Source organism: Heterocephalus glaber, unplaced genomic scaffold (assembly GCF_053883595.1).
Source record: "Heterocephalus glaber isolate CG9 unplaced genomic scaffold, H.glaber_assembly_v1.0 deba00001687, whole genome shotgun sequence".
Classification (NCBI taxonomy): Eukaryota; Metazoa; Chordata; class Mammalia; order Rodentia; family Bathyergidae; genus Heterocephalus; species Heterocephalus glaber.
Genome location: NW_028258412.1, coordinates 21318261 through 21339742, shown reverse-complemented (window position 1 = coordinate 21339742; position 21482 = coordinate 21318261). Strand labels below are relative to the sequence as shown.

Genomic DNA, 21482 nt, shown 5'->3' with positions numbered 1-21482 from the left:
ATACATTGCCATAGGGCAAAATAAATGATATACTTGGAGATATTTTAAGGTTAGGTTTGTGCTGGCTACATAATTAATTTTGAAGCAGTCTCAGCTTTGGTAGTTAAATACTAACATCCAATAAGGTCATCAGGCATCTTTTAGGAGTTAATCAGCTAGTGTATACAAACCAAAGGTGAAATACATTTTCACTGAATTCTGCATATTATAACTTGAAGCAGTGTTTAGAAATAATGCCAGTTATGTGACAATAAACAAGCAATTGATTGAGTCCCTTTTGAGTGGTCAGTTTGAGTGACTATTAGTATGTAGAATTGATGATGTGGGGTTTTTGTTTTGTTTTAAACTTTGAAGTAATTAGGAGTTTATATTTTCTGACCACTTTTTTTTCTTCTTGGTACTTGGGATTGAGCGCAGGCCCTCTCCACTGAGCTACATCCCCAGCTCTTTTTTAGAGACAAGGTCTTGCTAAGTTGCCCAGGCTGCCTCAGCCTCCCTGAGTGCTGGGTTTACAGGTGTGTCCACCATGCCCTGCTCAAGTGGATTTTTTTGTTTTTTGGTTGGTTGTTTTCTTTTCTTTTCTTGAGACAATCTCGCTCTGTAATTCAGACTGGCCTTGAACTCCAGGCACCTCCAAGTGCTGGAATTATGGTTGTGTGTCACCATGCCTGGCTTGACGTTGCCTTTTTGGAGCTATGCTTTGGAGTTGAAGTCTGAATTCCTTTTTGGTTACTTGGAATTATTCAAGGAATAGGTGGTTATGTTACATTTTTATTTTATGAAATGCTAAATAGCAAGAGTAGTTAAGTACTTTAACATAGAATTCATTTAATTTGATTTTTTTGGGGGGGGGGGTACTGGGGATCAAACTAAGGTCTTTGTGCTTGTGCAGCAGGCAGTGAAACCACTGAGCTAAATCCCCGGCCCTAATTTGATTTTTTTTGACCAAAAATTTGCAGACGGAAAACCAGTTTTGATTTTCTTCATTGTAGCTGGCACTACTGCTGCATTGGACTTGACCTTTTCATTTCTTATTTATCTTTAAAAAAAAGGAACAGTACTGACTCTTTTGTGCTCAGTGTATTTCTGCTGGCTTAATAGAAAAAACATGGTAGATATTCAGGTTTATGGCGGAAGTGAGTAGGCAATACTTATGTACATAATTAAGTCCTATTGAAATTAAAAAGGATATTAGTGATTTATTTTAAACATGGAACTGAGTAGTAAACTGTTAACCGTTGCTAATATTTTGCTGTGGCAGAAAGTTGGAAATTGCATTAATATTTTTAATGCTTATATTCTGTAGAAAAAGTCAGTTTGTAAAGTGACCAAAATTTTTTTTTTAGTTATTTTGAGACATCTCCCTATGTAGTTCAGGCCCTTGAGCTCACTATGTAGTCCAAGCTGACCTTGAACTTGACAAAGAGTCTCCTGCCTCAGCCTCCCAAGTGCTGGCATTATAGGCCTGCCCCACAACACCCAGCCTAATTTTTTTTTTTAAATGGTCACTTGGAAGAAGTGAACTCTTCATTTTCCTTTGCATATGAACATTAGAAATTTTTTTTTTTGTTACCGGGGATTGAACTCAGGACCTTGTACTTGGGAGGCAGGTGCAATGCTACCTAGTTAAAACCCTGGCCAATGGTCTTGCTATATAGTCCAGGCTGGACTTGAACTCACTGTGTATCCCAGGCTGTCCTCAAACTCATGGCCCATCCTCCTGCCTCAGCTTCCCAAGTGCTGGGATTATAGGAGTGGGCCCCTATTCCCAAAACATGAGAAGTTTCTCTCTCTCTCTTTTTTGATAAATTTTATTTTATCCCATTCCCCCCTCAAAAAACAAATTAATTCTTAAGTGGTAGATACTAATTCTTTTTTTTTTTAAATTTTATTTTATTGGTACATTTTGGGTATACAATATAATGCCATTCATCATTGGAAATTTGCACCTTTACATAATCTCTCTTGGTTCTTTTTTTTCCCCCCTTTCTTCAACCCCTCCATACCCCCCTATTTACAAAGACTTTGTTTCCATTTTTTAATTTTCTTTCTTTTTTTTTTTTTGTACCGAGGATCGAACTCTGGTCCTTGCGCTTGCGCAGCAGGCAGTGAAACCACTGAGCTAAATCCCCGGCCCCACATTTTCTCATATTAATTCCATTCCCTTCTTTCCTTTCCGCTACCCCTCCCACATCCCCTTCCCCTTTGCCTCTTTTCTTCCTAATTCACATTATCTATTATACTTTTTTGTCCTTGTTTACACTTTCAGTTTCTCACACTAGAGAAACTGTTTGGTTTCACACTAGAGAAAATATTTACACATGTGTGTCCTATTTATTTCACTTAAGAGTATCACCTCTATGTGCATCCATTTAGCAATAAATGTCTCTATTTTCTTTTTTTTATGGCTGAGTAGTACTCCATTTTATTTTAAAAACCCACATTTTCTTTATCCAGTCTCCAGTTGATGAGCATTTGGGCTGTTTCTAAGCTTTAGCTGTTATGAACTGTGCCGCTATGAACATGGGTGCACATATATCCCTGTGGTATGATTCTTATAATTCTTTGGGGAAATCCCCAGCAGGGGAATAGTTGGGTCACATGGGACTTCCAGTCCTAGTTCTTTGAGGTATCTCCATACTGATTTCCACAGTGGTTGAGAAGTTTCTTAATTTGATACTCAGGACTATCTTTCACTTTTGTATTTCCATCCTCTTCTTGGATTATCAGCTTTGCCCTAAGTAACACATATGGATAATTGGAATGCCTACCTTGCCCCTTCTTCACTATTGTGCACCTGCCACAGACACTGAGGATACAGGTGTGAACAAAATGGATAAAGTCCCTTACCTGGAGAATAGTGCTATTGAGAAAAATAAAACACAAGAGAGCTCTGAAGAAGGGTATACATTTAAAGAGAAGAGTAAGTTTTTTTGTTTTGTTTTGTTTTTTTGGGTACCGGGTATCGAACTCGGGACCTTGCGCTTTCGAGGCTTGTGCTGGAACCAGTGAGCTAAATCTCTGGCCCTGAGAAGAGTAAGTTTTAATTAGGGTGGCTGGGTGATTTCCTTTAAGAAGCTGACATGGGGGGAAACTTTTAAAAAATAGTTTGAAGATGAAATTATTTTGACATATTTGTGGTATACACTTTCTGCTTTCTTTTCTTTTTCTTTTTTTTTTTTTTGTACTGGGGATCGAACTTGGGACCTTGTGTTTGTGTGGCAGGCACTGAAACCCTGAGCTAAATCCTTGGCCCTGTAGTATACTCTTTGAATTAATTTTGTTTCATTTTATCCCATTCCTCCTATATGCTCCCTCCCCTTCCTGCGTGCAGAAGCTTTGTTTTCATTTTTTCCTTCTGTTTTCACTTTTTTCTTGTCCCTTCCTTCCTTTCTGCCTCCCTCCTCCCTAGTTCTTCCCATTTGAACCCTTTCTTCCCATTTCCCAACATCCATTATACATCTCAGTCCTTATTACTACTTTTGATTTCTCATAACAGAGAAACAATTCGGTATTTAAACATGTGTGTCCAATTTATTTCACTTAAAGAGTATGGTCTCAAGGTCCATCTATTTAGCTATAAATGTCTGAAGGTCATCCTTAATGGCAGAGTAGTACTCCATCGTATTAAAAAACACATCTACTCGTCTGTTGTTGGGCATTTGGTCTGTTTCCAAGGTTTAGCTATTATAAACTGTGCTGCTATAAGCATGGATGTGCATATGTCTCTGTGGTATGATGCTTTTAATTCTTTCGGGAAGATACCAGGAAGAGGTATAATAGCTGGGTCAAAAGGAACTTCTAGTTTTAATTTCTTGAGAAATCTCTACACTGATTTCCACAGTAGGTGCAGTATGGTGTACTCTTTTTTTTTTGGTACCGGGGATGGAACTCAGGACCTTGCACTTGCAAGGCAGGCACCAGAACCACTGAACTAAATCCTGGGCCCCATGTACTCTTTTTCTTTCTTTTTTTTTTTTTTAAATAGTGTCTTGGTATATAGTTCACGCTGGCTTTGACCTCCCCTTGTAGCACAGGCTGCCCTTGAACTCGAAGCAATTCTCCTGCCTCAGCCCTCCTGGGTGTTGGAATTACAGCCCTGTGCTACCATGCCCAGCAAGATTGTGTTCTTAATCCTTGAAACATTGTAATGTTTGTATATAAGCCTTGTATCTGAATCAAAAAAGAATAAGTTCCAATTTATTTTTCTCAAAGTGGTATAATTTTTGGTTCCCATCTCAGAAAATTTGCATAATACTTTTTGGTGACCCTTTCTATCATTTACGTATAGTGCTTAGTTCTCATTTGCTCTTTATAAAGTTCTTCATTTAAATTTCTTCGTTTATTGAGCTAGTATTTGAATCTCCAAAGGCACAGCCTGAGTTTCTGAGGCTATAAGGAGGATATAAATGTGCTTAAGATCTCTCTTCTTGGGGTGCTGGGTGTTGAACCCAGGGCTTCCATCATGCTAAGCATGTGTTCTACCACAAAGCTACATCCCCAGCCCCCTTGCTCACCTTTTTATGTTCTTGTTAAAGAGCTTGATTCATTTGTTATTCGAACATATCAAATACAGATAAGCAAGTCACAGTACCATCTCTCAGTTTATAGCAGAACACCCATTTTCATCTTGGGTTAAAATTTGCTTTATTCATTATATGTCCTATCAGAAGTTATGGTCTGGGCATTTAGCTCAGTGGCACAGAGCCTGCCTGGCAAGCTCGAGGTCCTCTGAGTTTGATCCCTGGTACCAGCAACAACAACAAAGTTAGTGATGAGCCAGACATGGTGGCACATGCCTATAATCCTGGGGAAACAGATGAGGATCACAGATTTGAGTCCTATCTGCTTAACTTAGCAAGAACTTGTCTCTAAAATTAAATAAGTAGGGTGTAGACATAGAGCATCTCTGAGTTCAGCCCCCAGTACTGGGGGAAACAAATCAGTACCATTTTTCAGTGCTGGGAATCAACCTGGGAATCAACCTATTGACCTGATAGGCAAGGGCTCTACCACTAAACTACATTCCAGTCCCTGAGATTAATTTTGTGGATAACATTCAAAGGTAGCCTATTCTACCCTATTTAAACAGTTTACAGTGTAGTATTCTTCAGCAGGTGGTTCCTTTGAATATATTGGCAAATTTGAAATTTTGAACTTGCTTAATGTTAGCCTCAAAAGGAAGAAGAAACACTATGCCAAAAATTATACAACAGTAGCCTTTTCCATTTTTCTTTGAAATGGTTTATGAAGTGTTAATTACCTTTTTGCTCTCAGTATTTAAGTTCATATACTACTGTTTGGGGCTTTGTACCTTAGAGGTTGTATGAAATTTTGTTTGATTTGTTTATGTATTCAGTAAATATATATTGAGCTTTAACTGTGTACCGTAGACTGTTACCCTACGGAGAGCTAACCATGAACACGAGGGAGTACAGATGCTAATCCTTACATTCACCTATTCTCAGAATTTTTAGAAACATTTTCTTCCTCTCCTATATACAGTCTTTTGTCCAATTTAGGATAAGCTTTAGTGATGAACTGACCTTATCCTACACTTGATCTTAGCCAAAAGACTGAGAAGCAATACCCTTATCCTGATGCTAATAAGGCATGTATGTTTTGATAATGTCACTCATCCATTTTTCCTTCTCTTTGTCTAACTCCTCTCCCTCATCTCATGGAGTCATGTCAGCATCATCTTCCCATTTATACAACTTAAGAGGTTTGCTTATCAGAACTATTAATGACTGCACAACATAATCTGAATATGATTGACAAGATTGGTTAATTAAATATGGTTGATCTTCATTTTGGGTTGTAACTTATTTTTTTTTTTGAGACAGGGTCTCACTCTGTAGTTCAGGCTGGACTTGAACTCACTATGTAGCTGAGGCTGGCTTTGAACTCACAGTGATTCTCCTGCCTCTGTCTCCCGAGTGCTGGGATTACAGGCATGCACCACCACACCTGGCTCAGGGGCTGTAACTTTAATTCTTTGGGTTTAGGGGTTTTGAGGTATTTTTTGAAGTTTGTGGGAAACTCGTGGTTGTCCATTTTAAATTGGTTTAGATACCATCTGTCCATCCTAAAGGATTTTTCACTAGTTTCTCACCAAGCAGCAGTTTATCTGTAGAAACTACTGTCAGACTTTCAAATAACAGTATGATTGTGTTTTGTGCATATAAACAGACTCATAGAAGAAAAGCCTACTGCATTGTACAAACTAAAATTCTTTTTTTTTTTCATTTGTGGTACTGAAATTCTTACATTTGATAAGTACCACTCTTGAAAAGAAATGCAGATTTCTTGAAAAGTAAGAGGTTTACTCTGATATTCCTCATTGCTTGCCTTAGTCCTTTCCTTCACTCAGCTATTAAGGGAAATAGCTTTAAGTTTGGTTTGGCTGCCAAGAACGAAATTCATTCTCAGCCTAACAAGGTGTGAAGCTTAATCTTACTGTCAGTAATGCCTTGCTGACCTTTTGCAAAGGCCCTAGTCACTCTTCAAGTTGAGCAATTTTTCTCCCCTAAGAACTAATTAAGTTTCTTGTTTGATATTCTCTCCTTGGAAAATGTTTGGAAGGCTAATATCAGCAGCTGTGGTCCTGCAACTTTGAAAATTTATAGCTTCCTGGAGAAGTTTTGGTTCTGGCATTAGGCCTGGCTGTAGCATTAGGAATATCTTGTTGGAAGCCTCCTACAGCACTTGTCATATTCATTCTGGTTTTCTTCCTGTCTTAGTTCACTAGCTGTCAGTGATTGGCATATATCAGGACCTGAGCTCTGGTACTTCTTGTTTTATTTTGATTTTCCCTGCTCAAAATGATTTGTTAATTTACTGTTAACCCACTTGTAAAATTCATACTGGGCCTTACCTTAATCGTCTTTCCAGTCATTGGCTATGTGTAAAAGCTCATTTTCTATAGTATTCCACTAAGTACATACATACATAGTTAAGTGGTTTTATTATTGCCATAAGTCATGTTAGAAAGCATGGTTGCATTGTTTACTGAATAGATCTTTCGAAGAAAAGATTTTATTGTGAAGCACATTTTAAACGTTTGAAAAACAAAAAGTAAATTCCATCTTTCACATTGAATCAGTAGAGGGTTAGGCTTCCACAAAAATGACTACTGACATTTGGAATCTGTCAGGACCCTGGTCCTGATGAGTTTTAACCATTTATGTCATTGTTGGCTATGCTCTTTATTATCAGCATTCATTGTATTGGTTTCTTTTTTTGTATTATTTTCATAGTTGCTCAGTTATGAAATACAGTGTGGCTGTTAACTTGAGGTTCTTAACGAGGTTTTGTTGTATAAGCTAAAAGATTAATCCTTTGTTCATTTTTCTTGGGCAGTGTTCTGTGCCCAGATATAATTTAGGTCATATTCAAGTGAGGTTAAATTTTTTTTTTGGTACCGGGGATCAACTCAGGCGCTTGCAAGGCAGGCGGCAGCACCACTGAGCTAAATCCCCAGCCCTTAGGTCATGTTAAAGTACTGTGTTGCTATACTGGATGTCACATGATGAATAACCTTAAATACATTCCCAGTCTCAGAACAACTTTGTAGCGGTTCTGAGGTAACTTTCACTAATACCATTGAAAATAATTGGTATTGTTTAAGCCAGTGGTCAAGGAAACTGTTTTTACTATGATTTATGCCACATGTGGATGTTACTTGATAGTATATTAACTGAGTTGACATGGCTGTCGTTTACCGTTTACCTTAATAGAATCAGGGATTTTTTTTGGTTTGGTTTTTGTTTAGTGAGACAGGGTCTCATTATGTAGTTTAAGGTCGCCTTGAACTCAGTGTAGCCCAGGGTGGCTTCACACTCAGCCTCCCAAGTGCTGGGACTATAGGTATGTGCCACCACGGCCAGCCTAAATGAACTCTTTTTTTTTTTTTTTTTTGGTACCGGGGATCGAACTGAGATCCTTCTGCTTGCAAGGCAGGCAGCGGAACCAGTAAGCTAAATCCCCAGCCCCCTAAATGAACTCTTAAAGGTATTGTTAAATTAGTTTTCAAATTTTTTATATTACCACATTTTGCCATTTGTTACTGGAGAATTTAAGAAAGATGTTTATCATAATTGCTTTAGTGCTAGCCACTTTTGTTGCACAAGTGGCACTAAGCCTAAAAACACGTTAACAGTTTTAACACATGCCATTTATCTTCTAGGTTTTGGCTTGGTTTGAAGAAGGTGAAGAAACCATTACAGCCTTTGTAGAACCTTTTGTAATTCTACTTATATTAGTAGCCAATGCAATTGTGGGTGTATGGCAGGTAAGCAAAAATTTCTGCAGTGCTAAATTGAAGTTTTTTTAATTGAAGTTTATATAAGTGATTTTAGAGTGCTAATCTTTTATCTCTTTTCCTGTTAATGTTGAGTAAAACTATGTTGAAAGTCTAATTTTTTTCTTCAGTTTATTTAATGGCAAATTTTAGACCTTGTATGTGTATTTTGCTGTTAAAATTGCTCATCCTTGGGCTGAGGGGTGTAGCTCCATTGGTAGAGTGCTTACCTAGTATCTGTGAGGTCCAGAGTCAGATCCCCAGCACAACAGAAAATAAATTTCTCATCTTTTTTTGCTAACAAGGAGTTTGGGGAATGGATATTTGGGCATGGTGAGGTTCACTTCTAATCCCAGCACTCAGAAGACTGGAATGGAGGGATTGTTTGAGCCCAGGAGTTTGAGGCCAGCCTGGGCAATATAGTAAGACCCCTGAATCAAAACACAACAAAAAAGAAAATGGATGAGAGATCCAGGTGTGGTGGCACATGTTTATAATCCCAGCACTGGGGAGGCTAAGGCAGAAGGATCTCTGCAAGTTCAAGGCCAGCCTGAACTACAGAGTGAGACTGTCTCAGAAACAAACAAAAAAGAAATTGGATGAGAGAAACTACTTAAGGAAATCAGAATTCTAACATGAGAACCAGTATCTGTCTTTGTTTCCTACTTGCTTCCTGTGATGGACTTTATAATCTTAGCATTATTTTTATTCTCTTTGGATTTGGGGGGAACTTTAGCTATACAAATTGTTTTAATCATAAATTATTTTCTTTCCAGAAATTACTTTCGGACTTTTTTTTTCTCAACCGCGCAGGCTTTTCTTAGCAATGGAATGGAAACTAGTTTTACTACAGAAACTTAAGGCCACTCCTTCCCCTTTATCTAATTGTTAGATAACTGTTTTAGGACTGTTGATCTTTTAGATTTGTTTTTCTAGATTTTAACCTCAAATTAATACTTCACATTTAAATATTGATCTCTTAGGCTTCTGATAGATACAATCACTCTACAGACTAAAATAGAGTATGACTGTTACTCTATTTTTTGTTTGATTTGTGGCACTGGAAATTGAATGAACCCAGGGCCTTTGCATTGATCTATTATCTTCCCCTCTCTTTTTTTTGAGACAGTCTCAACTAAGTTGCCCAGGCTGGGTTTGAATTTGGATCCTCCTGCCTCAGCCTCTCAGAGTGCTGGGATACAGGCATGTACTGTACCACCATCGTGCTCACAGTATCTCTTCTTAAAGTGGAAACATTTTATAAACACACATTCTTATTGGAATTGTTAACTTTAATTTTATTAATAAATGTGATTATGTGGTGGGCTCCTGTAGAAAGATGGCCCTTTTTTTTTTTCAGTGCTAGGGATCTGATTTAGGACCTTGTGCAAAATAGGCATCTATTCTGCCACTTAGCTGGAATCTCAACCTTTTAAAAGAAATTGGTGTGGGGTTGTGCTGGGGATTAAGCCCAGGGCCTTTTAAGTGGTAGACAAGCATTCTTCCACTGAGCTACACATCTCTGACCCTTTTTGAGACAGGGTCTAACTAAATTTTCTGGGCTGGTCTCAGCCCCCTCTGAGTGCTTGGGGCTATAGGCATGCATTATCACACAAGGGTAAAAGAAATTTCTTTTTTTTTTTTTTGAGGCATGATCTCACTATGTAGTTCAGGCTGGGCTCGAATTTGGGGGTGATCCTTCTGCTTCAGCCTCCTGAGTGCTGGGATTACACTTGTGGGCCACCACACCTGGCAAGAAATTTCTAATCATGTTGTCTTTTGGTGTGTGTGTGTGCGCGCGTGCACTGAAGATAAAATCTAGGACATTGGGCCTGCTAAGGACATATACTATCACTGACTTCACCCTCTCCCTCTCTCTGCACCCTAAATATACCTTTTGATTGAGTTGAGGGGAGGCAAGAAAGACTATTGAGGAGATTTTGTCATTTTTATCCTCAGGGTCTGAGCTATGTAACTTATTTAACCACTTAACAGTTTACCCCAGCCTTACTTGGGCAGTGCATTTGTTTATGTACTGACTACCCTAACCATTGCTTGGGCAGGTGTCATTTCAACCAGTTGATACATTTGATAAAGTTGTTTTTATATTTCCCACTATATTATCTTATAAAAATTAATGAAAAAATATGCAATTTTTGGTCATCCTATATTTAAATAATTGGACTGGTAAATGGTTAAATGCACTGTTGCTAGTTCTAGTAGGAGCAAATTACAGTGTTCTTGGAACATCTCCTTGACCTTGATCAGGCAACTTGAAAATTGTCATTACTTAAGGGAGTAAGCCTGTGTGCTGTGTGACTTACCTGCAAGCACATAGCTTTAAATGAAGCACCTCAATGGAACTTGGGTAGCCTAGCTAAAGGCTGTCCACTGTCCTGCCTTTAGTGTGAGGTGGAAATGAGTGGAGAGGTGGCTGGAGGTGAGGGTTGTGTTCTGCGGTGTGCCTAGGGACAACAGGCTCCTGTGCTGGTGTATAGTTTCATTCCCTTAGCCTGCTTGGGCTGTTACAGTTTTAAAATAAAATCATGTGCCCTTGTAAAATGTTTATTGCCTTAAGGCAGTGATGGTGAACCTTTTAGAGCTTTCAGTGATAACAGCCTGCTGCAGCACATGTGCTGAAAGTTCGCTACCACTGCTTTAAGATGTGAGTTGTTTAATTACTGCAGGTGTCATTAGTGTACTTCTATTGTCTTTTTTTCTTTTTAAATTTAAATTCTAAAATTTTAATTCCTGAGCTGGAAATACTTGCATTAGCAGGAAGGGTATTTATAATGTTTATTTTTTGTTTTCTTTTATATAGGAAAGAAATGCTGAAAATGCAATTGAAGCCCTAAAGGAGTATGAGCCTGAAATGGGCAAAGTGTATCGACAGGACAGAAAGAGTGTACAGCGGATTAAAGCTAAAGATATAGTTCCTGGTGATATTGTAGAAATTGCTGGTGAGTTGAGTTTGTTGTTTTTCTTTTTTGTGTATTTCTGAATGTAGTCCTTTTCCCAAGGCTCATACTTATATTTAAAATAATCAGTTGTGTTACATTTTTGCATCATCCAAAGATCCTGTTTTTGTAAGATTATTTTGACATGTTTTGGCACCTCCTTTCATATTGTTGGTGTTTAGGGGTGCTTTTTGAGTTGGGAGTCTTCCTGTGTGGCCAGGTTGGTCTTCAACATTTGGGTTTAAGTGATTTTCCTACCTCAAGCTATGGAGTAGTTGGGACTGTAGACATACATGTCTGCCCTGCTGACTTTTGTTTTTAAACGAGGAGTTGGAGTTACTGTACTTCTAGTGCACACACATTGTAGAACACTAGTGTCAGAAAGGTGAGACTGCCTATTTGTTTGATAGTAGTGGTGAGCAGTTTGCTAGAACACTGCTTAATGGTGTTTCTGATTTCTCACTGGGACACACACAATACCTGCCACAATAGAAGGGAGGAGAGCTTTATTTTGGCTCACATTTCAGAAGTTTTTGTACATGTTTGGCAGCCTTAAACACAGCAACTGCATGCTAGGAGGCCCTAGGTAGAGGAAAGGAGCCGAAGTCCTAGTGCCAGGAAGCAGAGAGAGATACGCTTCCAAGTCACCCCCAAAGACCCCCTGTAATCAAGTCCCACCTAAGACAAGTTAGCTTTAGCCCCCTGAGGTGTCAGGATTGGAAGGTACATTCTCGATCCAAACTACAACAAATGGCTAATGGTTCCCCCTGCCTTTGGGTCTTTGCACAGATGTTAAGTTATACCAGTACTTGCAGCTATGATATTGAGTTGATGGGTTAAGGGTAATCTCATGACTAAAAGCCATGCTTAAAAACACTTATGTATCACATTGAGCCAGGGATATTGGATCAGTCTCATGCTTTCAGACAGCCCAGAATCAGGATGATGCTGTTGGAACCAACCAGTCTTAGTTTTTATTTTGTTTTTGGCTGTTTGTGTTGTTGTTTTTGGTTTTTTTTTGGTACCAGGGATTGAACTCGGGACCTTGCGCTTTCAAGGCAGGCGCCGGAATCACTGAGCTAAATCCCCGGCCCTATTTTTGGCTGTTTTATTTATAGAAAGTCATTATATAGGATTATTCAGATTATCATAGCTTTTCACACTCTGAGCTGAGCACACTTTTTTTTTTTTTTTTGGTACCAGGTATCAAACTCAGGACCTTGCACTTGTGAAACAGGCGGTGGCACCACTGTGCTAAATCCCCGGCCCCTTATTTCTTTGATAATTGTCTCAGTAATGCTTTAAGTTGATGTAGGGAAGGTAGCTTTGTCTATATTGTCCTATCTTTATTGTCCTTTTAATGAAAAGAATTGAAAGAGATGCATCTTGCAGCCTGTGCTGTATAGCTTTGTTGTTTGAAAGGAAATTGCCTTGTCATTGCTGTTTATTTTTCCAGAAAAAAAGGGGAAGTGTTGGGTATATACCAATAAGTTGATTACCTGGAACTGCAAAGTTTGTGCATGTGAATGACTTGAACAGTGTTAGCAGAAGTACAATTCAAGATGAAGTATTTGGGATGTTGGATTCTTTCTTTTCTCTCTCTCACACTTTCTTTCTTTGAGACAGGGTCTCACTGTGTAGTCCAGGCTGGCCTGGAGCTTCCAGTAATCCTCCTGCCTCAGCCTCCCAAATGCTGGGATTACAGCTGTGTGCCACCATACTTAGCTAAAGATTTTTTTAAATAAATAATTTCAAACTTAAAAGTTCAAGAAAGTAAGAGAATCACCTAGATTCTTCAGATGTTAAGATTTCATCACATACACATTTTTAATCTGTGTATACATGCATACTATTGCCTGAACTGTTTGTGAGTACACCAGGTGTGTTGTCCCTTTACTCCTAACTACTTTAGTTTTGTAAAATGAAGGACATTTTCTTATACAACCATCCTACTATATATCTAATCTATAGGCCTTATTCAGAATTTACTATTTGTCACTTTTAATAGCAGAAAATGTGTTAGGGAATTCTGATTGTGTCCTAATAAATAGGTCAGAATAGGGAAGGTAGGGAGAGAGAGGCCCTTTTAACAAACCAGGCAAAGAATGAAAGGTTAGTAGCATTAAAGATAATGAGGGAGAGGTTTTGTGTGTGTGTGTGTGGGGTGCCACGAATGAACCCAGGGTCTCATATGCTAGGCAAGCCCTCTACCACTGAGCTACACGTTTGTTTTTTTTTTTTTTTTTTGAGACAGTCTTTCTTTGTATTCCAAGCTGGCCTTGAACTTACGATTCTTCTGCCTCAGGCTCCCAAGTGCCAGGATTACAAGTGTCCGGCACCATGCCAAGCATAGTCTTTTTTTTAATGTAGAGAGAGGGTCTTTCTAAAGTGCCCAGGCTGGCCTTGGACTTGGTAATGTGGCTCTCTTAGCCCTCCAAGTAGCTGGGATTATAGGTATGCACCACTAAACCTAGAAAAGGAGAGTTTATGAATAGTAATTCTTAACAGGAGTATACATCAGAAACGTTTAGCCTTCCAAAAGTTTTTCCCAGGTCTTAACCAAGAATATTAGCTCTGACCTGCCTTGTGGTGTGGAATTATGATCATGTGTAGTTGAAAACTGAGCCTTTGACTTATGTGCAAAGAACAGGTTTTGATCTCTTGAGTAGATATGGGGGTAAATGGGGGAGCATGCAGAATAAAAGGTCCTTGGAGGACTTCTAGGTCAGTTGAAAGGATATGAGAGTGCTAGTAATGGAGTAAGAAAAAAAGAAAATAGTTTTGTCTTTCCATAAATATATAGTAGATGGGGTTGCAGATAGCTTTGTCTAAGTATATGTGTGAGTTTTGGTTTGACGGTTTGCTTACCATTCCTCCAGCTCCACCTGGGAATATGCAGTTTTACCCTCTCAAATGAAGAAAGAATGTTTTATGCTTGGGTCTACACAAAGACTTACATTACCCCACAGTGTTTCTCCTGAGTTTACATCTGAGGAGGACAGTGATAAACAACACACAGGAAGCTGCACCCTTGCTACAAGGCATCGTCTCTTTGGAAGAAATAAACTAAGGCTAGCTTCTCTTCAGTGTGGGTGGCTTTGGTTTTTCTTTTCCTCTGAATCCTATTCTCTGTAGTCTTTCCCATTCTGGGAAGTCATTTTAACAACCTAGTTGACTGAGAAGTTGGGGTGTTTTTTTTTTTTTTTGTCCCAGGACCAAACTCTATGCTTGCGAGGCAGGTGCGGTGCCACTGAGCTAAATCCCTGGCCAGTTGAGGTTTTCCTGATTCTTACCTTTCTTACACTCTGATTTGTCTGTGAGACCATTGACTGGACCAGGAAACACCCAAGTGTTTGACTGTCCCTGCCTCCTAGCCATCAACTCACCTGTGATTGTCATCCTTTCCTAAGGGAGCTCCAGCTTTTACTGTTGTCTTCCAGTCCATTCAGCACAGCAGTCAGAGCAGTTTCTTAAAAGGCATGCCATTTATTCTTCTGTTGAAAACCCTTAAGTGGTTTTCTCACCGCACTTGAAATACAAAATTCTTTGACCTAATAGATTTTGCATTATATAGCTTCTGCTAACTTCTGTAATTTCATTTTTTGCAAATACTGGGGATCTAACTCTGGCCTTGTGCATGCTGGACAAGTGCCCTGGTTGTTGCTGAGCTCATCCCCAGTCTCTTAGGCAGTTCCTTTATGCTCACCCATATAGGCCTACCTTTTCTTTTCTTTTCTTTTTTTTTTTGAGCCAGGATCTCACTGTGTAGCCCAGGCTGGCCTCAAACTCACAGCAGTCCGCCTGCCTCAGCCTCCCAAGTGCTGGGATTACAATGTGTGCCACATGCCTGGCAGGCCTCCCTTTTAGTACCACTAAACTTCTCACTTTTTTTCAGAAAGGCATATTTTTATAGTTTGTTAATTTCTCCAGTGTGCAAATCTCAGAGGGAAGCTTAGGTTATGGCCTAATCTACCTGACCCTTCATGTGCACTATATAATTCCATTCTTTGTATTGTATTAGTTTTATATGTTGGATTTTATAGCTTAGAAAGGACAAATGATAGTTGATCCATAATGTGTGTGATCTGAGGTTTTCAGTCTTCTGGAGTTTCTTTTTTTTTTTTGGTACCGGGGATCAAACTTGGGACTTTGCGCTTGCAAGGCAGGCAGCAGCACCACTGAGCTAAATCCCCGGCCCTCTCTTTTGTAATATAAAATAGGCACAACAAAATTTACCATGTTATCTGTTTATACGTTTTTAAGTGTTTAGTTCTGTGTGTTAACTAGAGCCATATTGTTGTGTAGTCACCACCACCATCCATCACCAGAACTTTTTCATTATCTCTCAACTGAAACATATTTCATTTGCCTCTTCCTTGGTCTCTAATACAACCATTCCCCATCTTTTAATATAGAGAAGTTTAATCAAAAGCCATTTAATATTTAAAAAGATAAGGTTTAAATCCTCATCTTAGAGGAACATATTATCTACTACTGCTACAGAATACATACAGTTCCCTTTTGCCTGTTTCTGAAACCTTCCTGGGAAGTGCTAATACTTTTTCTCTCCCACTCTTCTACACAAGCACTCTGAAATCTTACGCAGTACTTCTCTGTTGGGCTCATGCATACTATGCTTTCTTGAATTTTGACCTAGTTTTAGATAACAGGTATTTTGTTAAACACTCCTGTCATGCTACTAGGCAATGATCACCTTAAGGGCAAACTGTCATATTGACTGTTGTAACCTTGGCTGGAGATGTCATAAGTTTTTTAATGACTGAAATGTAAAATCAAGAGTAGAGAAGGTTCAGCTAGTGTATACATGCTACATGCTTGTGCAGAATATAGCATGTGTTCTGCAATAGCACTATATGGATATTGTGATAGCTTTGCAAATGTGTGATATTTAACCATCAACTACTCTATAGATACATGTTCACATTTTATTATTCAGGAAATGAGTCTTTGTGATTTATTGCATCTGACTTCAACTACAGCTAATTTGGCAGACAATAAATATGCAGTGTACTTGGTAAAATATATATATATATATATATATATATATATAATGTGTATATTAGTGACATTTCACTTTGTTTGAGGCCCAGGCTGCTTTTTGTTGTTTGAGTGGCCCTGGGGTCTACCCAGGTCCTTTGCATGAAGCCACACCCCTACCTTTATTTTTATTTTGAGATGGGGTCTTGGTAAATTGTCCAGTGGGACTCAAACTTGAATTCCTCATGCCTTGGCCTGCCAGAATGCTGAGATTATAGGTGTGTGCCACCATACCCAGCTCACCATTTAAAAAAAAATTTTTTTTTTGAGACAGTCTCACTATGTAGTTCAAATTGGCCTTGAACTCACTATGTAGCCCAGGCTGGCCTCAAACTCAAGACCATCTTCCTGCCTCATCAGCCTCCTGAGTGCTGGGATTACAGATGTGCACCACCACGCCCAGCCACTATTTATTTTTAATAGCTTTATTGAAATGTAGTTCACATCTCATAAAATTTACCCTTTTAAAATACACAATTAGGCCAGGTATGGTGGGCTCACTCTTACAATTCTAGCACAATGGAGGCTGAGGCAGGAGGATTATTGCAAGTGCGGCCACCCTGCATTATAGATCAAGACCCTGTCTCAAAAAACAAAAATAAAAAAATACACAGATCAGTTCTAGTATTCACAGAGTTGTCTGATCATCATTACTAATTCCAGAAGATTTTCATCCTCTCAAAAAAAAAAAAATGCCATCCCAGTTATCAATTGCTTTCTTTGCTTCCTCACCTGATTTTTCTGGCAACCACAGGTTTCCTCTGTGTTTCTCTGGATTTACTTTTTCTGGACATTGCTACAATCTGTGGTCCTTTCATAATTTTTTGTTTTGTTTTTATATTAGTACATGTTTTCAGTAACATGATTACATTCTTTGTGGGGGTTGGTACATATACATACCTCCTTTCTCTCCCCTTCCTTTTATCTTCTTCCTGCTTGAGAAAAATCTATTTCCCTGCTTCTATTTTCTGTTTTGCTCTTTGTATTTTGGGTTTCTCATTAAGAGAAACCATGCGATATTTAAAACTTGTGTCTAATTTGTTTCACTTAACATCATGAGGTGCATCCATTTACCTACGTGTGATTCAGGGTTATCCTTCTTTATGACAGAGTAGTACTCCATTGTCTAAATACCATGTTTTCTTTTTTCATTTATTTGTGGATGGATGTGCAGATAGGCTCCTTCCAATATTTAGCTACTATGAATTATGCTGCTGTAAACATGGGTATGCACGTGTCAATGTGATGTGATGTCTTTTTTTTTTTCTTTTTTTTTGAGATAGGGATGTGGTTCAGGCTGACCTCAAACTCAATGTATAACCTAGGCTGGCCTCAAGACTTGCAGCATTCCTCCTACCTCAGCCTTGTGTGGACTGGGATTATAGGTGTGCACCACCACACAAAGCTCTGTAATGTCTTTAACTCTTTTATGAGGATGCCCAGAAGGGAATAGCTGGGTCAAATGGAATTTCTAGTTTTAGTTTTCTGAGAAATCTCCATACTGATTGCCAGAGCCATTTACAGTTGTACTAGTTACATTCCCATCAGCTGTGTATAAGGAGTGCCCCTCGCCACTTTGCCCACACGTGTTACTGATTTCTTGATGATAGCCGTTCTCTGGGGTCGGAGGGACTCTTGGGGTTTTAATTCGAATTTCTCTAATGGTTAGCAGCGTTGAACATTTCTTCATGTATTTGTTGGTCATATGCGCATCTTCTGATACATCTTCATTTCTCTTGCCTGTTTCTTGAGTTTGTTTGGGGGGAGATCTAATTTTTTTGAGTTCTTTATATATTCTAGAAATATTACTCCTGAGGAATAGCTAGCAAGAAACTTTTTCCCACTTTGTAGGTTGTCTCTCTACTCTGTTGGGTTTTCTTGTGGTTGTTTGTTTGTTTGTTTGTTTGCTGTGCAGAAACATTTTAATTTGATAAGATCCCATTTGTTGATTCTTGGTACAATTTCCTGTCCAGCTGGGATTCTGTTCAGAAAGTCCTTACCGCCAAAAAAAAGTGAAAAGTGGGTCAGGGATTGAGCTCAGTGGTGCCACTGCCTGCCTCGAAAGCACAAGGTCCTGAGTTCAATCACTGGTACTGTGGAAAAAAAGTCCTTGCCTCACCTATGACCTTGAGAGTTTTACCTATTTTATCTTTCAGCAGATTGTTTCTATTTTAACATTTAGATCTTTGATCCATTTTGATTTTAGTACATGGTGAGAGATATGGGTCTATCACTGTAGCTTTGTAGTATAACTTTTTTATTTTTTTGTACTGGGGATTGAACTCAGGACCTTGCACTTTTGAAGCAGGCTCGGAGCTACTGAGCTAAATCCCTGGCCTGTGGTATAAATTGAAACCCGGGATTGTGATGCCTCCTAGTTTGCTCTTGTTTCCCAGGATTGCTTTTGCTCTTCTGGGTCTCTTCTAATTCCTTATGGATTCTGTCTTGCTTGTTTTTTTCGACATTCTGCTAGTTCAGGCTAGCCTTTAATCCACTGTGTACCCCAGGCTGAACTCAAACTCGTGGTGATCCTCCTGCCTCAGCCTTCAGTGTGCTGGGATTATATATGTGTTGCCGAGGTGAGCACGTGTGCTGGGATTATAGAAATGTGCCACCATGGCCAGTTGTGTGAGCATGCATTACACTTGAACTTAGCCAAAAGGCTGAGAAGCGATGAGAGCATGAATTACAGATGCGTTACATGAACCTAAAATATTACTAGTAATACTAAAGTATTAAGTACACTGGAACCAAAGTGATTTAGCAAAGAGAAATATGGAAATAAAGAACCCCTTGTGAAATTGTGGTAATTTTACATTATTTTAGTCCCAGGAAAATATTTCTCTGGATGAATGAAAACAAAAAAATAGTAAAATTGTGTATAATTTTTTTGGGGAACTGGGAATTGAACTTAGGACCTTGGGCTTGCCAGGCAGGTGTGGCACCACTGAGCTACATTCCCGGCCCAATTGTGTATAATCTTAAAAGATGTGAACACCAGTGTTTTTTAAGCTTTCTGTATTTTACTAAATGTTACAAAAGTGAATCAAGATATGATAGACAAAGGGTGTTACAGAATTTTGGGGGTTTAAGTATATGCCCTGGGGGTTTATTTATTGGCTTCTCAAGGGTGCTGTTTTCAGGATTGTTTGAAACAAACTTCATGTATCCTGGTAACCCATAGTTGATGAATAGCATGAGGACATAAATATCCTCAGATGACTTCTGTCTTGTGCTGTACTGTGGAGCGAGTCATTTTTAAGATTATGTAAGTAATAGAAATGACACAGTCACATCATAAAATTGCATTTGCATTAAAGTTTCTTTAAGGACTTATTTTTAAAAGAATGCAAAGAATTCTTAAACTTCATGAAAGAGGAAAAAAAGCTTAGCGTTTCATAGTTAACTTTCAAGATTTAGTTAACATGTATAAAGTAGCTTTTTTAAATAGTTGAGTAAAAGACAAAGTGTGAAATAGATGACTAAGTTAATGTACCAAAACCTGGATTGTTTTACTCTGCATCCCATTGGACAAAGCAAATTAACCTCTACAGAATCAGGTAATCACAATGTACTCTTGCAGGGTTTGGCTAGGTTGCCTAGGCTGGCCTTAAACTCCCTATCCTCCCATATTGGTGTCCAGAGTCCCTGGGACTATAGGGGCATGCCTCTGTACCAAAATAGAGCAGACTCTTAAGGAGCTTTCTAGCTCTAAAATATGTCTAATTCATTCAGGTAGTGTGACCATGTGTCTTGGAGCTACTTTGCTTTTTAAAACCTGTTAGAACTGGGGATAGTTGCACAAGCCTATAATCCTAGCACTCAGGAGACTGAGGCAGGAGGATTGCCACACATTTTGAGCCCAGCCTGTCTCTGAGGGGGGAAAAGGAAGAAAGAAAACTTTTGGGATTGGAGCAGCCTGTCTTTGAACATGTAGTAAACACTTAATCCATACCTGCTAAGCTTCCCAGCACTATAGAGCAGAGTTTTTGTAAAGGTCTGTCCAGTAATTTTTTTTTTGAGACAGGGTCTCACTTCGTAGTGCAGGCTGGCCTTGAACTCACTATGTAGCCCAGGCTGGTCTTGAAGTCTTGATCCTCCTGCCTCAGCCTCCCAAGTGCTGGGATTACAGGCATGCACCCCCATGCCTGGCAAATATAGTAAATATTTTGAGTGTTGTGTCTGGTAGACAGTGTCTGTATAAAATCTCAAAAATGTAAAAATGAGAGCTTTTTTGTTTTTGTTTTTGTTACTGGGCTCTAACTTGGATCCTTGCGCCTGCACAGCAGGTGGTGAAACCGCTGAACTAAATCCCCCCCCCCCCCCCCCCCCCCGGCTGAGAGCTATTTTTTTTTTAAAGCATGAAGATCTGGCCAGCAATTTGGCATACCTAGAATAATGCTTCTAACTTGATGTGCATAGGAATCACCTGGGAACTTTGTTAAATGTTCACTTTGCTTCTTTAGGTCTGAAATGGTCCTGATTATTAACATATTTCTAACAAGTTTCCAGGTAGCTCTAAATCATTTCTTAAATCATTTTTTAAAAAATTAATTTTATTGGTACATTTTTTTTTTATTGGTACATTTTAGGTATACAATATGATGACATTCATCATTGGAAATTTGCACCTTTACATAATCTCTCTTGGTTCTTACTTTTTCTTAAGTCATTTCTTTGTCGTCTTCTTATTTTTTTTTTGGTATTGGGGATTGAACTCGGGTCCTTGGGCTTGCAAGGCAGCAGGTGGCAGAACCACTGAGCTAAATCCCCGGCCCAGTAAAATATATTAACAGAAAAGTAAAATAAAACAAAAAATCAGTGGAGATGTTTAGGAGTAGTTTTGAGATCTAAGGTCCCCAGCACTGTCAGGATAGCTGAGACAGGAAGAACTCCGAGAAATGAGGAACTCTGGGAGGGTCTCCCTAACCGTTCCTCTCGGCATGATGGACCAGTTGATCTTGAAGCTTGACCTAATTTCATGGGGCTGGTATTTCCTGACTTCCTATAATTGCCTCCTCCCCATTCCGCATGACTCAGTGGTAGTCACAGTACCAGTAAATGTTAACCTTTCCATTCTTGCCACTGAGATTTAAATTTTGGAAAAAGCAAAGTACATGATGGGGGGGGTCACTTTTCTTAAGTGTAAAATATTGAAGATAATA

At 39.0% G+C, this 21482-nt stretch overlaps 1 protein-coding gene across 2 annotated transcripts in view; it reads left to right on the top strand.

The window, feature by feature from the left end:
- The window catches only part of Atp2a2 (ATPase sarcoplasmic/endoplasmic reticulum Ca2+ transporting 2), a 58252-nt gene that overhangs the window by 2809 nt on the left and 33961 nt on the right, over positions 1–21482 (top strand). For both annotated transcript variants that reach the window (XM_004843828.4, XM_087198517.1), the window contains exons 4-5: positions 8189–8293; positions 11124–11262. In XM_004843828.4, coding sequence (XP_004843885.1) covers positions 8189–8293; positions 11124–11262 — 244 coding nt within the window. The remainder of the gene's footprint in view (positions 1–8188; positions 8294–11123; positions 11263–21482) is intronic.